General features: G+C 37.0%; 1 protein-coding gene and 1 non-coding gene across 4 annotated transcripts in view; one reads left to right on the top strand and one right to left on the bottom strand.

The window, feature by feature from the left end:
• Window positions 1-24,569, bottom strand: part of mip40 (Myb-interacting protein 40) — a 166,336-nt gene that overhangs the window by 5,060 nt on the left and 136,707 nt on the right. The window contains exons 1-5 of one of the 3 annotated variants that reach the window (XM_069846849.1): window positions 22,085-22,254; window positions 14,941-15,100; window positions 13,099-13,323; window positions 9,809-9,998; window positions 6,355-6,506 (exon numbers count right to left, since the gene is read on the bottom strand). In XM_069846849.1, the coding sequence (XP_069702950.1) occupies window positions 6,355-6,506; window positions 9,809-9,998; window positions 13,099-13,323; window positions 14,941-15,100; window positions 22,085-22,223 (866 nt within the window). In that variant the 5' untranslated portion in view covers window positions 22,224-22,254. Of the gene's footprint in view, window positions 1-6,354; window positions 6,507-9,808; window positions 9,999-13,098; window positions 13,324-14,940; window positions 15,101-22,084; window positions 22,255-24,569 lie in introns of those variants that run through there. The other 2 variants (XM_069846850.1, XM_069846851.1) reach the window with 2 other exon arrangements.
• On the top strand, window positions 7,035-7,106 carry TRNAY-AUA (transfer RNA tyrosine (anticodon AUA)). The gene has a single exon. It is a non-coding gene; the product is annotated as a tRNA-Tyr (tRNA).

Here is a 24,569-nt window from a genome sequence, read left to right as displayed (position 1 = left end):
AAAGAACTGCCAAGTGTATATTTGATTTCGTTCACAAGCCGCCACTGGCAGAGCTAATGTACTACTATCCAACTTATGGTTCACTGAAGTTTGTATTTAGCTGTAAAAAGATTTCGACATTATTTCCATATAATTCCATTCAATCTCTCTTCATGATATCCAAAGCTTTTCAATGGGACAGAATATGTGGAAGCCTTTTTCTTTAGTCAATAGTAATATAATTAGCTGCAATCATTTTGCTTTTATCTTGATTTTTTTTGTCACGACAAAATAATGATGTTATTCTACAGATGAAGAATATATGACGTACTTTGTCTGATACGCACTGTCTATTCTTCGTTTTCTGTTGACTGTTCCTAACACATGTAGGATCATTTAGCTATATTCATTTATTACGGAGAAGTCATTACAATATTCATTGATTCTGCTGTTATCATTATTATAGTTCCAGCTAACACCGCAATGTGTTCTATAAAGAGAATAACACGTAATGTACCTAACTGTTATCACTTTGAACTTCTTCTGTAATAGAAAATCACAGCTACGTAATTTTTAGCCAACAGCGTTAAGTTATGTGTGGAAGACATCAGTTTCAAGATGCTACATTATTTATTTCCTGCCTGCTTTCTTCTCTCCTTTGTTTTACATTTTCTTTTCTTCAGTCGCCTGTCTCATTCTTTTAATTCACCCCCTCTCTTTCTCTTTTGTCCTTTTACCTTCGTTATTTATCTCCAGGGACATGATTAATTAGTGAATAAAAACATGAAATATCAGTCAGAGACACTACAGATATTAGAACAAATGCTCAAAAACAACAACACACCACAAGAACACATTAAAGAAATCATCCACACCACAGACATCATCACAAAACAAAACTACTTCACATACAATAACAAATATTACACACAAACCGAAGGCCTAACCCTGGGATCACCCATTTCTAACATACTAGCAGAAATATTCTTACACCATATACAACAGACATACATACTAAAGAAAGACAACAACAAACACGCAGACAACATCATATATTGGCAAAGATATGTAGATGACATACTAATACTATACAAAGGAAACAAAAGACAGATCCAAAACCTACATCAACACATAAACAAAACACACCCAAAGCTACACTACACATTAGAAATTGAAAACAACAAATCCATAAATTTTCTAGACATCACAATAACAAAAGTAGACAACAAACACAAATTCAAGGTATACAGAAAACCACAACAACAACAACACACATACACAACACATCCAACCACCCCACACAACACAAACAAGCTGCATTCCGAACAATGGTACACAGACTACTCAACATACCAATGAACTAACAGGATTACAACGAAGAGCTAAACACAATCAAATACATAGCACAAGAAAACGGATACAACCTGAACATAATAGACAACATAATACGTAAGACAAAACATAATCACAAAAAGCATAAGAATACAACACAAACACAAGAACACAAAAATTACATCACACTAACATACGAAAACAAAAACACACACAAAATTGCAACCTCATTCAAGAAATTAAATTACAACATCGCATACAGAACAAATAACACTCCACAAAAACATCTCAACACACAAACACAACCACACAGGCGTATACAAACTCAAATGTAACACCTGCAACAACTTCTACATAGGACAGACAGGCAGATCGTTTCAAACACATTACAAAGAACACATCAAAGCTATAACAAAATTACAAAACACCTCCACATATGCAGAACACATCACAAATGCTAACCACACCCACAGAGACATCAACAAAGACATGGAAATACTGCACATCCAACCAAAAAGTCGGAAACTAAACACACTAGAACAATACGAAATATACAGGCACACAAAAATAAACCCCAACGAAATTCTCAACACACAACTCAACTTCAAAACACACACACTCTTTGACTCTACACTATACCACAGGAAGACACCCTCACAGGAAACAGAACAAGTGGCGCCAAGACCAACAACGACCAGTTCTGAAGATGATCCATAAATAGGTCGAAACATGTAAACGGGGTATGTTGAAATTTAACACAGGAAAGTCTTACCATACATATTCCTAAATAAAAAATCTGTTAATATGAGGGGAAAAGTGGTGAAAAAAGCCAAGTATGGATAAAATAACGTTTTATTTGCCAGTGGCTGAAGCTATTCATTCATTCATTCATTTATTTAACCCATAGCTTCAAAGTCGGAACATAGGTAAAATGTGAATTTTCTTTTACTAGTTTCGCCAGCCTACAACATCTTAAATGAACTGAAGTTCGCACAATATTACATGGATAATTTAAACACATACACTACAGAGATTCGCCATATGAATTCAAACTCACATGTTCAGAGGAAACAGAAGGCCCGAAAGTACACTAATCGAAAATCGAAAGCTGCTTTCACAACCCATAATCGATATTTTTCCATGATCGAAGCACCATTGCCTGATAGATCATGGTTATCATTCGACATTCTTTGGTCATACTGTAGATTCGACTGTGATCTGTGATAAAGTGCAAGTATCACATCATGCGAAAATTAATATTTTTATGTCTAGTAGCATTAAAAAGCAGGACAATGTACGATTTTCTACAAAGTCTGGCTGGTCGCAGGACACACACCTAAAAGGCACGACATGTCTGGCAAAACTGGACGTATGGTAACCCTAATAGGTATTAGAAATGTTTGCTGTACTCTATCCAAGGAATAAACTGTTGAAATCTACATAGTTACATTACTTCCAGCCTGTATTGTATATGCCTTTATTAGCAAATAATTTTTATGTTAATAGTTTATTTTATTTATGTATAAATTACAGCATTTTTAGTTAAGATACCAATATTTTTAGTTCGGTTATGACTATCTAAAGCTCATGTTGACGATAAATGAACTGAAAAACAATATTCGTACAGAAATTACTATTGCTACCAACAATTTTAAACAATGTGAGGCAAGCATCTTAGCAGGAGGACAACATTTCAAGACTCACAGTGGCGATTCCGCCATGAAGGATATGAGGATGATCCTACATTTTAATTTCGTGCCTCTGATGATAGAAAACTTTTTAATTACAGATTTTGATTTTCAATGCGTCCTGACGTAATAATTTTCTTTAAGCTTCTACTTTCTGTCGTGAGTTGTCGCCACTGCTCAGCTCAGAAATAATTTCCGAGGAACCATCCAAATATCTTACAGTAAACGGTTTTTTCTGGCAGTGAAGTTAGCGGACAGGGGAGGGTGCGGAGGGTGGGGTATGGTTTGAGTTTAAACGTGTTTAAGGATATGACCGTGGATCCTACTACGACCCTTCTTTCTTGGTGGTGGAGACCTTGTCAGAAACTGCAATAAGAATTTTCAACTACCCTTATAGACTCCTTAAATGCAGTTCATTGGTCATTTTAAAAGAATAGAATAAACGAAATAATAAATAATTTAAAATTATATAATATAAAATGAATAAAAAATAAAATTACATAAAAATAAATAAAATAAGCAATCAATCAATCAATCAATCAATCAATCAATCAATCAATCAATCAATCAATCAATCTTCTTAATGTATCCAGCTGTTTGCTGACAACATAAAGTCCACTATAGTCTACTGTAGTCTATTCAGTTGTTTTGCACGAGAAATGAGGGGTATTTTGATCGGTGTTCATTATAGATGCCTGTTGCTAGTAGCCAGAGTTGGGGTGTAGTCAATATATATATTGCAGAGCTGTGTCTTCTGCAACCGGTATTGATGAGTTTAATTTACTTCCTTTGTGGTTTATGGATGGACAGTATAGAAGAATGTGTTCCAGATCTTCATCATGATTATTACACCACAGACAAGTAGGATTATCAGAAATGTGAAATCGGTGTAGGTACAATTGGGTGACAATGTGACCTGTTCTGGCTCTTGTTAAAAATGTTTGAACATGTCTGGGCAAGTTTTTGTACATTTTCAGGTCATTTGATTTCTTTTGTACAGACTGTAAAATTTTATTCCTTTGTCAGAAGAGAGCCAATTGTTGATCCATAGGTTTGTGAAACTGAAGCAAAAGCACTGGATAGAGATATCACTTGAAGCGGTCGTGGTTGCAAATAAGCTATAATAAATATAAGAATTAACAAGAATTTCAGATGATAGGACAGCAGAAAGAATATCTTAAGTTGTATTTTATCATTTAGAAGAATTTAACTGTAGCAAGAATTAATTACGCAAATGTATGATGGAGCATCGGTAAATATCGGGCAGTACAATTGCATAGGAGCCATCTTCGCAACTAAAAAGGAGAGGAGAATCGAACTTCACTACAAATAAATTGCCAGTTCCAGAAGGGTGAGTCAAAGACTAACATAGGCCTACTTGTATTGATTTTGCATGCTATTATTATTATTATTATTATTATTATTATTATTATTATTATTATTATTATTATTATTATTACTATGTTATTAATATCGGGACGAAATTGAAAATCAAACTGCTGAGCCATTTATACCCGAACCCACGCTTTCATATGTCGAAATTGCGATAGAAAATCTGAAAAAGTACAAGTCTCCAGGTGTCGATCAAATTCCAGCAGAATTAATACAAGAGGGTGGAAGTGCATTATATAGCGAAATTTATAAACTTGTACTTGCTATTTGGGAAAAGGAAATTGTACCAGAACAATGGAAGGAGTCCATAATTGTACCTATTTTTAAGAAGGGGGACAAGACTAACTGTAGTAACTTTCGAGGAATATCACTTTTGTTGACGGCGTACAAAATTTTGTCCAATATTCTTTTGAGAAGATTAACTCCATACGTAGATGAAATTATTGCGGATCATCAGTGCGGTTTTAGGCGTAATAGATCGACTATTGATCAGATTTTTTTGTATTCGACAGATAATGGAGAAAAAATGGGAGTATAAGGGTACAGTACATCACTTATTCATAGATTTCAAAAAGGCGTATGACTCGGTTAAGAGGGAAGTATTATATGATATTCTTATTGAATTTGGTGTTCCCAAGAAACTAGTTCGATTAATTAGTTTCTATCTGATGCTTTTCCAATTCACTGCGGGCTAAAACAGGGAGATGCACTATCTCCTTTACTTTTTAACTTCGCTTTAGAATATTCCATAGGAAAGTTCAGGATAACAGGCAGGGTTTGGAATTGAATGGGTTACATCAGCTTCTGGTCTATGCGGATGACGTGAATATGTTAGGAGAAAACCCTCAAACGATTAGGGAAAACACGGAAATTTTACTTGAAGCAAGTAAAGCGATCGGTTTGGAAGTAAATCCCGAAAAGACTAAGTATATGATTATGTCTCGTGACGAGAATATTGTACGAAATGGAAATATAAAAATTGGAGATTTATCCTTCGAAGGGGTGGAAAAATTAAAATATCTTGGAGCAACAGTAACAAATATAAATGACACTCGGGAGGAAATTAAACGCAGAATAAATATGAGAAATGCATGTTATTATTCCGTTGACAAGCTTTTATCATCCAGTCTGCTGTCAAAAAATCTGAAAGTTAGAATTTATAAAACAGTTACATTACCAGTTGTTCTGTATGGTTGTGAAACTTGGACTCTCACTCTGAGAGAGGAACATAGGTTAAGGGTGTTTGAAAATAAGGTGCTTAGGAAAATATTTGGGGCTAAGCGGGATGAAGTTACAGGAGAATGGAGAAAGTTACACAACACAGAACTGCACGCATTGTATTCTTCACTAGACATAATTAGGAACATTAAATCCAGACGTTTGAGATGGGCAGGGCATGTAGCACGTATGGGCGAATCCAGAAATGCATATAGAGTGTTAGTTGGGAGACCGGAGGGAAAAAGACCTTTGGGGAGGCCGAGACGTAGATGGGAGGATAATATTAAAATGGATTTGAGGGAGGTGGGATATGATGATAGGGACTGGATTAATCTTGCACAGGATAGGGACTGATGGCGGGCTTATGTGAGGGCGGCAATGAACCTTCGGGTTCCTTAAAAGCCATTTGTAAGTAAGTATGTTATTAATATTAGTTTCTGTCTTGGTCATCAGTCATCAATCTCATATCCTACATACAAAAAATATCACGAGTCGCCACTGGAGACTCAGACACCTGTTAGTTGAACACATGATAGAACTTACGAGGCATTAAATTGGCAGCTTGTCAAACTAACAGTGAACAAAAAATTCATGCCATAGGTGAGATTCTAACCCATAACCTTACCTCAACAGATGTCGACATTATACACCAGTAATACAACCTAGCTAATGTTCCTGGAAATCAGTGACATAAGAAGAGAAGGAATGTGCGCGTGACATACTAAAATAAAACATACTAACACACCTTTTATATATTGCCTTGAGAATCTGTCCACTTTCATGATAACGAGCTTCATTCAGGTGAGAAGCTGCGTGCCACTTCTTGCGAACAGCCGTCCAGTGAACCAGGTGGTTGTGCAAGAGGATTTCCCGACTCAGGTTAGGCTTCACATCCTGCTGAAAAATAATACATCATATGAAGTTATGACACAGATGCGATTTGTAATCCAAATGCATAAGTATTATTTTAATGTACCGAAGTACATATGATATTTCCATGCAGATATTCTGCGTCATCATACGATGAAAGAGTAATGGAACGGAGAAAAATTCTCTCCGGCGCCGGGATTTGAACCCGGGTTTTCAGCTCTACGTGCTGATGCTTTATCCACTAAGCCACACCGGATACCCATCTCAGTGTCGGACAGAATCTTCTCAGTTCAAGTTCCAACTCTTTGGTTCCCTCTAGTGGCCGCCCTCTGCACTACGTCATAGATGTCTATGAATGTAAGACCGAAGTCCACACATGTGCTGAGGTGCACTCGTTATGAGTGACTAGTTGGCCGGGATCCGACGGAATAAGCACCGTCTTAAATCACGAAGTGATTTACGCATATCATATATATTATTTGAATGTACCGAAGTACATATATTTCCATGCAGATATTCTGCGTCATCATACTATGTAAGAGTAATGGAACGGTATCCGGTGTGGCTTAGTGGATAAAGCATCAGCATATAGAGCTGAAAACCCGGGTTCAAATCCCGGCGCCAGAGAGAATTTTTCTCCGTTCCATTACTATTACATCGTATGATGACACAGAATATCTGCATGGAAATATCATATATACTTCGGTACATTAAAATAATATATACGATACGCGTAAATCACTTCGTGATTTAAGACGGCGCTTATTCCGTCGGATCCCGGCCAACTAGTCACTCATAACGAGTGCACCTCAGCACATGTGTGGACTTCGGTCCTACGTTCATAGACATCTATGACGTAGTGCAGAGGGCGGCCACTAGAGGGAACCCAAGAGTTGGAGCTTAATCTGTCCGACGCCGGGGTGGTATCCGGTGTGGCTTAGTGGATAAAGCATCAGCACGTAGAGCTGAAAGCCCGGGTTCAAATCCCGGCACCAGAGAGAATTTTTCTCCGTTCCATTACTCCTACATCAAATGCATAAGGATAAGAGATAAGTTCACAGAATCCGATTAAGGTAAGGGTTTCCTGCATGTGCAGGGCTAGCTTTCTTTTGTTACTTGCCTGTTCACTTTTTCTTTTAACTAGTCTGTAAGTCCTCTCATTATTGTTCCTAGACTTCAGTGCCGATGTACACGATATACAAATGCATACTGTAACACAGGGTGAATTCCTCAAGGATCAATATTAGGTCCCCTACTTTTTCCAGTGTTCATAAATGATCATGGCCCCCTAATAAAAGATGTAGGTCATCCCATATTATTTGAAGATGACACAAGTATAGCAATTATAGCCAATAACTCCAACACATTTCAATCAAGGTACATCAAACAGAAAGAAAATTCAAGAACAACCCACATCACAAACCTATAAGGAGAACAACCTGAGAATTACCACATAAATTCTAAGGAAGAACAAAGAATATTATGTTTTAAAATTGATGGTTGATTATAAAGTTTGTGCATATCATTATTATGTCGAATTTTCCACTTCTTTTCAAGTGGGTCAAAAATTGGACCAAAAATTTTCCTCAACACTTTGTTTTCAAAAACCATTAATTTGTGTTTTTCCTCTTTAGTTAAGTTCCATGCTTCCGATTCATATAATAGTACAGGTTGGATTAGTGTTTTGCACAAAATGATTTTTAAATTTCTGGTTAAAAAACGGGAAGATAATAATTTGTGAATAGCATAAAAAGTTTTGTTTCCAGTATGTTAGTCTGTTAAATATTTCATGTTTTCTGTCATTAGAATTGTCTAACGAAACACCAAGATATTTGAACTGACTGACTGTTTCAAAAGTATAATTATTTATTTTAACCCTACTGGGAATCCTTTTTGTTTCAGTGATTACCATACATTTTGTTTTATTCTCGTTAATATTTAATCCAATGTTTTGTGCTTTTTATATTAATTCATAATTAATTTATAATTATTTTTCTGTCAGATGCGTTTCCAATTCACTGTGGGCTAAAGCAAGGAGATGCACTATCACCTTTACTTTTTAAATTGGCTCTAGAGTATGCCATTAGGAAAGTCCAGGATAACAGAGAGGGTTTGGAATTGAACGGGTTACATCAGCTTCTTGTCTATGCAGATGACGTGAATATGTTAGGAGAAAATCCACAAACGATTAGGGAAAATACGGGAATTTTACTTGAAGCAAGGAAAGAAATAGGTTTGGACGTAAATTCCGAAAAGACAAAGTATATGATTATGTCTCATGACGAGAGTATTTTACGAAATGGAAATATAAAAATTGGGAATTTATCCTTTGAAGAGGCGGAAAAATTCAAATACTTGGGAGCAACAGTAACAAATATAAATGATACTCGGGAGGAAATTAAACACAGAATAAATATGGGAAATGCCTGTTACTATTCGGTTGAGAAGCTTTTATCATCCAGTCTGTTGTCAAAAAATCTGGAAGTTAGAATTTATAAAACAGTTATATTACCGGTTGTTCTTTATGGTTGTGAAACTTGGACTCTCGCTTTGAGAGAGGAACATAGGTTAAGGGTGTTTGAGAATAAGCTGCTTAGAAAAATATTTGGGGTTAAGAGGGATGAAGTTACAGGAGAATGGAGAAAGTTACACAACACAGAACTGCACGCATTGTATTCTTCATCTGACATAATTAGGAACATGAAATCCAGACGTTTGAGATGGGCAGGGCATGTAGCACGTATGGGCGAATCCAGAAATGCATATAGAGTGTTAGTTGGGAGGCCGGAGAGAAAATGACTTTTGGGGAGGCCGAAACGTAGATGGGAAGATAATATTACAATGGATTTGAGGGAGGTGGGATATGATGAAAGAGTTTCGATTAATCTTACTCAGGATAGGGACCAATGGTGGGGTTATGTGAGGGCGGCAATGAACCTTCGGGTTTCTTAAAAGCCAGTAAGTAAGTATATTAATTCAATAAACAGCTGTCTTATTTCAAGCTCATTTCTTCCTATTAATAATAAATCATCAGCATATGCAAAAACTTTGTTGTCCACCCAGGTTTATTGCAGCTGGTATTAAGTCTATCGTATTATCTTCTCTAATGGTATATTAAATAAGGCTGGTGAGAGAGCGTTACCTTGTTTTAATCCTGTTTGATTTACGAATTCTTCTGGTAATAAAGTAATAACCTAGATGTTGATACAGCGTCGTAAAATAACCCTTATAAAATAAAAAAAATAAAAATAAAGTGAAGTAAAGGTAAATAAAAGCAAACAAAAAGTTCAAAAAATAAAAAGAAGGAAGAAACAAGGAAGTAAACCTACTTGTTCAGAATCATCCTTTGGCTGAAGTATAGGAGATGGAACTCGCATTTTTTTCACATCAGTTGGAAGAGGTACAGGTGGTGGCATCTTGTAAGTGTCTCTCACGATTTCTGTGTCGGAATCTCCTCCTCCCCCTCCTTCAACTCCACTTGATGTGTCTTCTGGTGGAGGTGGCGTTGGAGTTCGCAGTCTACAAAACAATATAAAGGACCTGTGAGTATTCTACCATTTGAAAAGAGCACATGATATTAAGTGGAATAAAAAGTGAATTATTATGAATTTTGTAAGATCAACAAGAAATCCTTGTGTAAACTATGCAGATCAGTTTTTAAAAGGGCTGGGGGAACTGATCAAAAGTAAGATAAATGTTTGGCCATGCTTGGTGCTATACTTGTTATCATTCTTACCATTACACTCAAAGTTGGTTCTGAAGAGTCTTACGTTCTACTAATATTCTGGGTGTCTACAGGAAATTTGAAACAAAAATTAGTTACTTTTTATTTACTACAATTTAATAATTACTCATGAGCACGATGAAAAACACTAATTACATTTCAGTCATCTCACAGTCTCTCATTAGACTTGTTTCTTAAGTCCTCTGATATTCATTTCAATGGACTTCAATCCCTCAGCTCTGTCTTCCAATAACATTTGTTTTTGCAACTGCAACAATTTCAGCTCCACCTTAGGCAAGATTAAATAAAAATTAAGTAAGTGAAGCAGAATGCATGCATAATTTCGTTACCCACGTTCATTCAGATTTTTTAAATTTTTTACTTTTCGTTAATTCCATTACCAATTTCTTAAATTAGTTACTTTTTAGTTACTTTCCTTACTGGTACACAGCCTGATATATATTTACTCGAAAATAAGACTCCCCATTGTTACCAGATTTTTGTCTTTAAATTTGGGAGGGTCTTATATTCGCACCGAGTCTAAAAATCGAGTACATAAAAACATGAAAATGGAACATCACATATTCATTTTGTATGAGGTCTCGCCTACCTCATTGAATACTACACGGCTACTATGAAGTAGCCAATATGTATTATTACCATTTAATACGAGAAAAATTCGTACCAGCACCGGGAATCGAACCCAGGACCTCTCAAGCTCTGCGCGCTGAGCGCTCTTTCCAACTGAGCTATGCCGGGACACGATCCACGGTGCCGGCTGAACCACTCTCATAATGCTTTTTACGGCCTTACTATCTGTATTTGAGACGATACAAGTCATATACGCAGGAGCGCATATTTAAATGACTTTGTGGCCATATTCAACATCAGTTTGTGACAACTACTAACAGTGATGTATTAACTTAGCAGTTGTCACAAGCTGATGTTGAATATGGCCACAAAGTCATTTAAATATGCGCTCCTGCATATATGACTTGTATCTTCTCAAATGCAGGTAGTAAGGCCGTAAAAAGCATTATGAGAGGGGTTCGGCCAGCACCGTGGATCGTGTCCCGGCATAGCTCAGTTGGAAAGAGCGCTCAGCGCGCAGAGCTGAGAAGTCCTGGGTTCGATTCCCGGTGCTGGTACGAATTTTTCTCGTATTAAATAGTAATAATGAAAATGGAATTTGACGACTTAGAGTTCCTTTCTTTGTGGCTCGAATTTTTTCTTTCTGATTTCTCCAGTATCTGATTACGTTTCGTTGCACTGAGAACTCACGACTTGCAACCCACAGTCCATTTTTCTCGCCAAATTCAAGAACATCCAGCTTACATGAACTCGGATAACTTTTCCTGGAATTCATTTTCTCATGCAGTATCTGAATTGCACAAGGCACTTGAAAGCACCATGCCACTCAAGCACAAGACTACCAGTAGTTACTGATTTTATGAGCTGTAATACTGAAAGGCATGATCAGGTACAGAACGACCAGCTTCCACACTCCTGAGATCTCATTGTTTCTGCTAAAAGTTACTGAAAGAGGGTGAAGTCTGTCCTTGGGCTGAACCTAACAGTATTCCACGTACCGTTCTCTATTGACTTATAGGTCTATTGTATTCTCTTGCCAACGATTTTCTGAAAAACTTACAGTTTCTGTCTTACTTAGAATACGACACTAGAATTCTATTACCGGTATTTTCTTATGGGTCTAATTTTCGCATACAAAATATTTTTATAAAACATACATATACATAGTGTTCTGCCAAATGACAGGTCTTTCACTGCAAACCCAGCATTCGCCAATCTTTCCTATTTTCCGCCTTCCTCTTAGTCTCTGCATTCATTAATTTATTGTTCTGCCCAAGGACAGATAAACCCAGCTTTCTCCAGTCTTTCCTATTTTCTGCCTTCCTCTTTGTTTCCTCATACGATCCATTTCTTAATGCCGTCTATCATCTGATATCTTCTCCTATCCCGAACTCTTACTGTGGAAAGATTCATCAAGCGATGTTTGCAGTTTTTCTTGTGAAAGATAAATGCGGTAGCTTCCCATTGTTTTCCGCACACCATTTTCTCTTTTGCATTTTAAAAGATCCCAGGGAGCCCCAGTGTGGAAATGAAGAGAGTGGATTTGACTAATTAGGCCCTCCAGACTTCACTGAAATTCACCACAAAGGTTAAATACAGTATAAGTTCTATCAGCGTTTTTGACCCACGCAGAGACTGTTATAAAATCAATCAATCTTCTTAATGTATCCAGCTGTTTGCTGACAACATAAAGTCCGCTATAGTCCACTGTAGTCTATTCAGTTGTTGTTTTTCACGAGAAATGAGTATTTTGATCTGTGTTCATTATAGATGCCTGTTGCTAGTAGCCAGAGTTGGGGTGTAGTCAATATATACTAAAGGGCTGTGTCTTCTGCAACTGGTACTGATGATTTTAATTTACTTCTTCTGTGGTTTATGGATGGACAGTACCACGTTATAAAACAATACCTAAAAAAATTAGGAGCTTTCAAAGTTGTAAATTCCTTTTTGAATTACCGTGTACAACTTACAGTTTTCGTTTTCTGATTATGTTACCCATTTCCATCAACCAGATTTCTCTAGTGAACCTTCAATATAGATGTATTTACATCAAAAACGTTTGGAAACATTACCCTTAAATAGTGTTCAGACAACTGTAATAATTATCTCCATTATTTTTAATCTTCACTTATGAACACTGTTGTATTTTGACCTTTTAAGTATTTAATTACCCTTTTGCTTTGTGAAGTTATTGTTGGTAATCTACAGCACAGCTTCAGTCTGTTTTTCATCTACTTTGAAAGAGCATTACCTTATCCTTTGAACAGTTCGTCATGCCATTTCATTTGCCTAGTTGCCACTCACTTTGGTGTAAGATTAGTATTTCGAGGCTGGTTAGCCATCCATGCCCTACATATCGGGTAGAGTGGCGTATCTTCTCTGAACTGTGCTAGATCCACACTTCGGTCAAACAGCTTCATAACGTAAGTGTGGTGGAAAGCAGCATCGTTCACAGCCTCCCTGCGACGTCTCTTCCTCTGAGGACGGAGATTCCTCATTGACTGCTGGGGCGGAATAGTCATGGGTTCACTACAAATGGAAAAACAGCGGTGTTATTAAAAATATTACAACATGCTCAAAAAAACTACCACACGTACATGAAGCTCACAAGAAGGTCGTCCCAAAAGTAAGTTTACAATTTATATTTCTTAATACATGATATAGGAGAAAGCCAATATTTACATACTTAGATATAACGTGCAGAATAAGTTCCCTGCAATCGGCAAGCATCATGTTTAGGTAGAGCATGAAAGTCAAGAAATATAATGGACAGTAAAAAATCGATCAGATCGGAATGGAAATTTAACTGTTGTTAGTACTTCATTATAAAAAAATGATTTTGATACAACGTTAATACAAATTTATTATATATCCTAGAATATATCCATCTATGAAATATAATAAATAAATAAATAAACATATATTATACAGGGTGTTTGCGAGGTGGTGTTACAAACTTTCAGGGATGATGGAGAAAGGCACATGTATCAATTTGAGACCAGGAACCTTGGTCCAGAAATGACTGAGTCGAAAGTTATAAGCAAAAATAGTTGTGTGGAAATGGAATTGTAATTTGGCACCACGTGCCCTCCTTCCCTTAACTTTTGGAATAGTCGTGGAAAAATGGTATGGGCCGGATGTCTCCTACGTGGGTACTTGTACCGATACAATCTTTGAGCTTGTCTACTGTTCCCATTGGCTCATCCGTATTCGAAAATTAGGTCTGATTATTCCGCTCTCGTGTACTCCTCCATTTCACTAGGACTGATCGACTGGACACTGCAACTTGTACACATACACTGCTGTCTACAGACGTGCATATCAGGACCGACCATGTCCGTTACACATTACGCTATCTGCATTGCTTAAGTGTAGTTTCCTGTCCCCATCCCTCAGACAGCGCATTGAATGGAATACTGTAAGTAGACAAGTAAACAACGTCAGATGAATACAGTATGTGTGAGATGTACAGATAAATTACATATAAATAAGGTGTACAGAGGAATAAAATTATTTCATTTCCACAGAACTATTTTTGCTTGTAACTTGGTTTGGAAATTTAATTAAAATATGGTTAGCGCGTCTAGCCGCGAAACCAGGTGGCCCGGGTTCGATTCCTGGCCGGGGCGAGTTATCAGGTTAAGGTTTTTTCCGGAGTTTTCCCTCAACCCAATATGAGCAAATGCTGGACCCCGGACTCATTTCACTGGCATTATCACCTTCATCTCATTCAGACGCTAAATAACCTAAGCTGTTGATAATGCGTCGTAAAATAACCTACTAAAAAAATTAATTAAGATATACAGTATGTATATATTCGGTAATGTAAGCCTATGTGCTCGGACCCCTACTGCTGGAAGATTATCTGGCTTACGCTTACTACATAATTACGATGTAATGTTATATTCGTTACTCCATGATACAGTTGATGTAAGTGACGTGTATGTTTTACTGTTATAATGACAAATAGTTTTTTTCGAACGAAAGTGAACATTTCTCTCATATTTTCAAACAAAACCGGACATTTCCAGAAGATTTTTGTCTATAAAATGCACGGCAAATAACTAAAATCATTATTATTGACACTATTAGAACAATGGACATAACATGCTCAGACAAGGGGTAGGAGAATGATTCTATGCTTACGATTTTATAGCAGATGGCTTCTTCATGGTCATTTGTTGACCAAATACATCCGACTGAGATGCATCATCATGGCTCGATACTGAGGAGTCATCACTCTGGTCTAACAGTTCTTGAAGAGCACCCTTCAAGCGATCGCGAGCATTGGTTACATCACCACTACCTGAAACACAAGATTGATAAATTAATACAGAATATTATGCGTTATACAAGGGTGATTCAAAATGTAAGATAACAAGGCTCTCACAGGTGACATATTTCCCCTCTTGTTTGAATTCTTCACCAAAGCCGCAAGAGCAGACCACAGCTTTATCACACAAACATTAAATGGCGCACATGTTGCCATGGATGATTATAATATGATGCGAAAGTTACTGACTTTCTCATTTCAAACGCTAGAGGCGCTAATGTAGAATTTGATCTTGCTGCCACCTTTTTATGCCCGGGATAACTAATTACTCCATGCAGATAGCAGTGCACCAAGTGGCGAAAAGTATAATTACGTGCATAAAACATTCCCTCCTTCTGAAACCAACAAATTTAAATTATAATTTTTATTTCTCCCATCTTCCATTGAAAATTCATATTGGAGCCAACAGCAAGATGAGACACTATTGTCCACACCTGTGGAGTAACGGTTGCGCGTCTAGCCGCGAAACCAGGTGGCCCGGGTTCGATTCCCGGTTGCGGCAAGTTACCTGATGGAGGTTTTTTCCGGAGTTTTCTCTCAACCCAATATGAGCAAATGCTGGGTATATTTCGGTGTTGGACCCCGGACTTATTTCACCGGCATTATTACCTTCACCTCATTCAGACGCTAAATAACCTCAGATGTTGAAAAAGCGTCGTAAAATAACCTACTAAAAAAAAGAGACACTATTTTACACTACCTTCTAATACAACTTATTAAAATACAACCAAAAAGGGACAGAAAAAAAAGAAAAAGTTAGATAATTGAAATTATATTCAATCCATGTTGTATTCTTTGGGTATTTAGTGTACAGTGCATTGGAAAAGTCTGATAGATAGTTAGATAATTGAAATTATTATATTATCTACATTTTTCAATACATTCAACAACACTATTTTAACAAGGTCCATATACATCACTAACACACTACATATAACGCACAATTATGTACTGTACATTTCGACTCCTTTCATTATCTTTCAACATACGATTTAAGATCTGTTTATGAGAAAAGGAATAGATGTAAAAATTAATTTTAAAAATTTGCCAGAAGGATAAAAATATAATTTTAATATTGTTGCGTCAGATGAAATAAATATAGCAATGAGAAACTGCGCATATTGTATGATAAAATGCTTTACACATGAATTAATAAACTTGTTATTTTACGTTAAATTAAGTATGTAAGTAACCACCGTTTTTCAAGTAGGTACTATTCTGTTTGTGTAAGCACACTACATTCATATTTTTCGTCGTTAACGCCAATACAACTTAAGTTCCTCACATATGGCTGTCTGTTTTCATTTTAAGGTTTTGCATGCATGTAAGAAAAATGTAAAAGATTTCGAGTGAACAGCGATTGGTAATTTTACTTTCTTGTTGCTTACTCCAAACACAGTACCATTATTTTTTCTGAAAATAAAATTAAGGATTTCAAACGAAACATTATTTTCAAAGACGAAAAGTTTCAAATGAAGTACAATTTTCGAAAGAAAAGAAAGAAGAAAAAATAATAATTTACCAGCTTCAAATAAAATAAATTTCAATCCCCCACCTCCAAAAAAAATAATAATTTCAGAGTATTTGTGTTTCACCAAAAAAAAAAAAAAAAAAAAGGTGTTTAAATGAAATACAATAATTTGTTGGGGGCAAAACTTGAACCTTATGTGTACCTATGCCTGTCTCTACTTTGCTTTGTGCACTTCGCCTTTCATCAATCCCAAACACAAAAATCGACAAGAGTAAGGCATGGGGATCTTGATGGACAATGCACGTGACCACTACGACCGATCCATCGTTTGGCAAATGTGAGATTTAGATGTCATTATCACCTAAAAACAAACTATCATTTTAAAATGTTCCAGATGACGTCATAACACAGCTTAAAGCGTATAAGAGGCATGGGGAAATAGATGTATATTCTCATGTCCTTGGAACTAGAATGAGGTGGTGTGGTAGGAAACACGCTACGACCACCTTTAAGCCCCGGCAAAAACCGATATTCGTTTGTCGGAGGTTGAATGGATCTCGGGGCTATTCGGGAAGGTTTGACAAGAAAACTCCCACCATAACCCGGAAATGAACCCGAACATTCTAGTCAGTAGCCAGTTGTACAACCGACTTAGCTACCCAGTTACTACGTTACTTAAAAAAAAAAAAAAAAAAAAAAAAAAAAACGAAAAAATATGTACATTAGTTTTTACTAAACCGTAAACCGCTTTTCACACATAAGTGGGCAAATTGATGAAATAATAAACCTAAACGTTACATTTTCGCTATAAGCAATTTTGAAGATGTACGTAGCATATCGTCAAAATCAATTGTTTTTCAGTACTGCATTACTTTCGTACAATTTTTACTATTTGTCATGATTTAAATCATTCTATTTATCACAGCCTATGGTTGAAGTAGTCGAGATTATATCATTCTGCAGCTCCAATTTTTTTTTTTTTTTAAGTCTCCGGATCATTACAAAAGGCTATCAACAGAGGTCATTCATCTGTGATCTGAGAAATTGGAAAAATATCTTAGAGGTTCTCCAATATGCCACCTTTCTCATCAGCGACTTTTTATGTTATCTATATGCGAAATAAATAACGCAGTTATTTCTCAAATTTCAACACTGTTTCAGCATTCATGTTAGCATGAGAAAGTAGCACAATTCTGATAGGAGAATGTGTCAATACTTAAAGAATTTTTCGCTGATAAAGTTTGATGTTTCACATCATAAGTTACTTCACCATATACAGTTCGTAATTCAATGCTGAACTAAGTCTGATGAAATGGAAAGAAAAATAGACTTTGTCTCGAAAATTGTGCCTGTTTTCTAATCAAAACTATTTATTCATCAGAAGTACTACAATTTTTAAATGTTGCAATAAAATAACTCATTCTTTAATCGCAATTTCGCATAATAAATAACAATTAAAACTTCTTAGTTTTTGTTGAGAAATATGAGAAGCTGATTATTTAATATTAATTCGTAAACTGAGGAAGCGCGTTTCATATCCGCTGATATCAGGATAATGGACCACGAAGTTCCATCAGGAGATGGCCTGATTCCACACTCATTTAGTTTGATCTTCGTGCCAAAATGTGAACTGCTGTACAGAGATCTTCTTGTCCTTAAAACCCTACAAATACATTACTAAATCCAATTTTACTTCCCACTTGGATAGTGGACGGGGTTGCAATCTGTAAGGTCGCTGGATGCTTTAGTACAGCCTAAGAAAGTAACCACGAGCAAATTTTAAATATCTTTTAAACATTTTAACCACTACTGGGTATTCAGTTCAAAGTGTGTCATGGCTCGCTGTATGCCGTCATGTGGCTAGTCGATGAGCCTAGACAATTCAATCTTCCTACATTTCCGCAGAGGTGTATTACTTATCTGCCAGAGAAGTTGCCTAGCAAGTACGGCGTTCATTCAGAAGAGTACTTACCGATACGTACGGTAACGCCGGTAGTGGCAGGAATGTGAACTGTTTCGAAACATGTACTGAGGTGAGTTTTTTCTTACTGTCGGGATATGGGGAGAGGGTTAAAACGATTACTTACGTATTTGTTGACATTAACTTCGACGGTCAACATGGACACGGAGCATTTGATTTGTGTTGTGGAATGTTGCCATACGCAACCGATGATAACAAATACCCTGCGTTCGACTTGGCCGCACAAAACACAGTTCGAAAGAGGTTATGGTAGCACATAGACCGTACAGACCGCCATCTGTTGCTACGACGTTAAAGTTATACCGTACACGTTCTCAAGTTGATTGAACGCCTTGATTAATAGGCAACTTCTCTGACACAAAAGCTGAAACTCGCTTCAAATCGCTGACTCATCAACAGTGACGTCATGACACACTTTGAAATGAACACCCAGTATAAAACTCATACAATTACACCTAAATATCAATTAAAAGAGTTCAGATTGAAGTGTAATTGCATGATCCCCGATCTCCTTCTGACCCAGTTTTAATAGGCAATGATAAATTTGAGCACTTTTTATAGATCTAGTATTCAGCTAATAGAAACTGAAAATGTGGTGTAGCCAATCAAATTAAGTAAGTTTCGTTTGATTGCTAATATTACTTTTGTTCGAAAAATACTGACTCACTACATAACATGTAAACATCTCGCATGCGAAAGCAAACATGGAGGTGGATAATATAGCTAAAGGTGCGTACACACGTAGCGAACGAACGAACGACAAAAGAATGCATTCGCTGATTGAAATCGGAACGTATGGATGACGCAGCAAAGACAAACCGATCGTTTGGTTTGCCTTTGGTAATACCAGGATGAGAAAAGGAAAGCAATGGCAAAGCAAGCTTTTAAAAGCAAAAGAAGCATTTCTTGCGGACCTCTGGAAAAAGAGCTAAGGAAGAGACTAGTGAATTGCTTTGTCTGGAGTGTACCATTATACGAGTATTTGGCAGAAACTTGGACATTACGACGAAGTGAAGAGAAACGAATAAAAGCATTTGAAATGTGAATAGGCTATGGAGAAGAATGGAGCGTGTGAAATGGACAGACAGGATAATAAGTGAAGCTGTGTTGGAAAGAATGGGTGATGAAAGAATGTTGCTGAAACTGAGCAGAAAGAAAAAAAGAAATTGGTTGATCACTGGCTGAAAAGAAACTGCCTGCTGAAGGATGCACTGGAAGGAGTGGCGAACGGAAGAAAAGTTCGGGGCAAAAGAAGAAGGCAGAAAATAAGAAAGATTGGAGAATGATGGATTTTCAGTGAAAGACCTGCCCTTAGGCAGAAAACGAATGCGTAACTAAATGGACTAAATTTTCCTAAAAACTGCAAAATATATTAACGAAAAAAATCAGTTATTTCAATTTTGCAGGCTAATTACCATATTTATTCAACAGTATATTTATGTTGTATACAAAAAAAAAAAACTGAGACAATTTTGCAAGAAACAGAATACACTTGCTGGAATTTTGTCCCGCAGGAGTTCTTTTACATGCCAGTAAATCTTATAGGAAAACTAATAAATATTATTAGTAAAGTTTCAGAGAAAATATGCATATTTAATCTTCTAACATGAAATGTTTTTAAATTCCACTACATTTCGGAAGAATTTCGATTATCGCCGCTACATCTGCCGAAGTCTCAAATTTCGCTACACTTAGCGGAATTTCGCTACAGTTGGGTACACTGTTGTAATGTAACACTCAAAGGGATTCGGAGAAAACCGACAGCCGATTGGAGCACTCATGCTCACATTGAGCAGCTCGGGTAGACGCTCGTTTTCCTGCACTGACTAGCGCATGCTCATGTTACACTACAATGCTCGGTTGAAGTCAGTCATCGGCCTAACCCTTTGAGTTCCTCCTCTATAAAAGATAGGGAAAACGAGAGAAAATAATGAAGAATAAATTCGCTGCCGAACAAATGTTTTCGCAGATATTACACAATTCTGACTAATGGACCATAAAAATCACACTTCCACCTCTAGCCAAAAAGCGAAACCTTCCAGCTTCAATTTTCTACAGATCTTACAAGCAAACATTCTCATGGGGGCAGACAAAAAAAAAGTTTATTTTTTTTTTCTTCCACCGTGTTAATGATGTCAAAACAAGTTCCTGTACAAATTTTTCCCACTCAACCGCAATTACGAAGGCGGTAAAATAAGTTTCCCTTGGACCGTTTACAGAAAGAAAACACAATTTCATTGAAAAAATTAATGAAACACAACTGTTGAGCTATTTTTCAACATATTTCCCACCTGAATTGAGATATTTGTCACACCGTGGGATCAACAGAGAGGTGCATACGGTTGTCACACACTGGTTCCGATCCCAGACGGCAAATTTCTACGACCAGGGATACAAAAGTTGATCACACGGTCTGACAAATGTCTCAATTTCGGTGGGGGATGTGTTCAAAAATAGCTCAACAATTGTTATATCTATTCCAATAAATTAATCTTACCATGAAATTCTGTTTTCTTTCTGTAAACGGCCCCAGGGAGACTTATTTTTACGGCCATCGTAATAGCGTTCGAGTGGTCAAAATTTGTATAAGCACTTGTTTTGACATTATTAACATGGTGGAAGAAAAAAAATAACTTTTTTTATCTGCCCCCATGATAATATTTGCTTGTTAGTCCCGGGCAATAAAATAAAATTTGAAAGTAAACATAATTTTATTACTAAATCATTTCTAAGAAAATTAAGGGGTGGGAAAATATCATTCCTCCCTGGGATAAACTAAGATAGGGATACAAATCTGGCTTTCAGGTAGTAGCTCCCTGTAAAGCAGGTTTGAATAATTTGAAGGAAAAATTGTTCCGGAGCCGGGTATTGATCCCGGGACTCTTCGCTTAGCGCGCGAACGCTCTACCGACAGAGCTACCCCAGGAACTATACACGACACCGTCACAATTTTTTTTTCCTTTTATATCCACACAACTCAAATTAGCTGACAAGATGCCAGAACTCAACTCATAGTTGTGCACCCATAGTTGAGTTCTGGCATCTTGTCAGCCCATTTGAGTTGTGTGGTTATAAAAGGAAAAAATTGTGACGGTGTCGTGTATAGTTCCTGGGGGTAGCTCAGTCGATAGAGCGTTCGCACGCTAAGCGAAAGGTCCCGGGATCGATACCCGGCTCCGGAACAATTTTTCCTTGAAATTATTCTAAGATAGAGATGCTTGACATTGGGAAGAGAGATTTATCTCTTACAAATCATCCTGACAGAGGCTGTGAAAGCCATGGTATTTCAGCTACGATGGATGACCTTGGAGTTCGAACCCCACACATTCCAAATACGATACCAAATATTTAACTCACACATAAGTTCATTAAAATCACGGAAATAATAAAAAGCCGCATTACAAGCCATAAAACTAACACAATACACAAAACAAAGAATTCAAACTCAGAGATAAAGTTTTGTTTTAAGTATTATGTAAAAACGAAGCAATATAAAGCAACAGACCTTGAGGGTGACGTGTCTTCATCCCGGTGATAGCGCCAGCTGACGGCTCAGGGCTCAGCCTTACTGTCCGCAGACAAGTCCGCGCACATGCTAAACCTCGCCAACACGTGATAACACGATGCAAAATGGCGGCGCGCATCAAGTGCTGCTAGACTATGAATTATTTTAACTCGAGCTTTACGCAAACGACGCGCCCAAATCACTGGGTAAATTGAGGACGCAGATTACCGGTAGCTGTTTTAACGTGGCAGCGCGTTTAGCGGGATTTATGAAATAAATAAATAAATAAATAAATAAATAAATAAAATAGTATTTCGCTGTTGAGTAAAGAGTGATTCACAATAAACCGGGCACGGAAACGACAATGAGAACGAGAAGTGAAATATTGTTAAAATATATTTAAATATGGGTATTCTCACATTTAAATACATATATTTTAACATTATTTCCGTTTTCGTTCTCGTTGTCGTTTCCGTTCCCGGTTTATTGTGAGCCTTTAGGGTTAGCACGCCTGCCCGTGAAACTAACGGCCCCGGATTCATATCCTGATTGGGACAAGCTACCTGGTTGAGGGTTTTTTCCGGAGTTTTCCCTCAACCCAATAAGAGCAAATGCTAGGTAACTTTCGGCGCTGGGACATGGATTCGTCCACACCTGTGGAGTAACGGTTAGCGCGTCTAGCCGCGAAACCAGGTGGCCCGGGTTCGATTCCCGGTCGGGGCAAGTTACCTGGTTCAGGTTTTTTCCGGGGTTTTCCCTCAACCAAATATGAGCAAATGCTGGGTAACTTTCGGTGCTGGACCCCGGACTCATTTCACCGGCATTATCACCTTCATCTCATTCAGACGCTAAATAACCTAACCTGTTGATAAAGCGTCGTAAAATAACCTACTAAAAAAAACATGGATTCTTTTCGCTAGCATTATCACCTTCATCTCACTCAGACGTTAAATAACCATAGCAGTTGATAAAGCGTAGTAAAATAACCAATTAATAAGAATAAATAATATGTAAGTTGTTTCATACTATATCGAATTTTACTTCTTTCCGTACTTCAAAGCAGTACGGAAAATGGAACTTCATGTTATAGTTACTTTCCGGACTCCAGACCTACGAATATACCATGACAAACCTAGTATGAGAAAACTCAATTATTAGCCTTTTGGACGGGTCTATGTTCATTCATTCATCCACAGTGTTATGCCCAAGGCAAACCCAGCATTCTCCAGTCTTCCTATTTTCTGGCTTCCTCTTTGTCTCCGCTTATGATCCATACATCTTTTTTTTAGTAGGTTATTTTACGACGCTTTATCAACATCTTAGGTTATTTAGCGTCTGAATGAGATGAAGGTGATAATTAGGGACCGGATTTTTATGTAATATCAAGGTGTGAAATATGTACATATTTATGCAAGAAAAATAAGCTGAATACGTACCAAAATATGTAAAATCATGAAAATATTTAATACCAATATCTGCGCTGGTTGTATTGTTAAGCCTAGATATTATAGTCTGGTACAATTTTTAATTTTCTGTTCTTCATGACAATTTCTACTGTTTCTGGTGCTCTTCCGCCGTTCCTGAGTATCATCATTTTTGTCTTGTTCACATTTATATCAAATTTGTTTCCATTGCACCATTTTACCTTGATGTTTATTGTTTCTTGTAACTTTGGAAGGTCTTTAGACCCTACTACTATGTCGTCCGCTTATGCGTATGAGATTATTCCCTTCTTGATTTTTACAATAGAAAGTAGTTGTATGAGAAAGGTTGCCTTTTGTTCACTCATATTTACAGTGGGCGGTAAGGGGTGAGTGACTCTTTTACTTCCTGGAACTAAGATGTTATGTTTCGTCCCGAAATATATCCTTTCTCGGGTAGGTAAAAAGACTTTTTAAATCTGTGTATTTCAAATTGCAAACTTCCCCAGCAGAAGTTTTCTTTTTCCTTTTAAAGAAGTAAAAATGAATAAAACTCCTAAATATGTAGATTTATGTAATACCAAGCCATAATATGTAATGTGGGGTAAATATGTAAAAATATGTAGTATGAAATTTTAATATATTAATGGTAATTACAAGATTCGTAAAGATTTGTTATTTATATACGGTTAGGATGAAAGGAATATAATATGTAACTACATAAAAATCCGGTTCCTAGTGATAATGCCGGTGAAATGAGTACGGGGTCCAGCACCGAAAGTCACCCAGCATTTGCTCATATTGTTAAATTGTCCCGACCGGGAATCGAACACGAGCCACCTGGTTTCGCGGCAAGACGCGCTAACCGTTACTACACAGGTGTAGACTCCATACATCTTAATGTTGTCTATCATCTGATATCTTCTTCTGTCCCGAACTCTTCCCCCATTCACCATACCTTCCAGTGCATCCTCTGTAAGCAGTTTCTTCTCAACCAACGATCTAGCCAATTCCGTTTCCTTTTTCTGATCAGTTTCAGCATCATTCTTTCTTCATCCATTCTT

Source organism: Periplaneta americana, chromosome 15, assembly GCF_040183065.1.
Source record: "Periplaneta americana isolate PAMFEO1 chromosome 15, P.americana_PAMFEO1_priV1, whole genome shotgun sequence".
In the NCBI taxonomy this organism is placed as follows: domain Eukaryota; kingdom Metazoa; phylum Arthropoda; class Insecta; order Blattodea; family Blattidae; genus Periplaneta; species Periplaneta americana.
The sequence above is the reverse complement of the archived record's forward strand: the minus strand, read 5'-3'. Positions and strand labels throughout refer to the sequence as shown.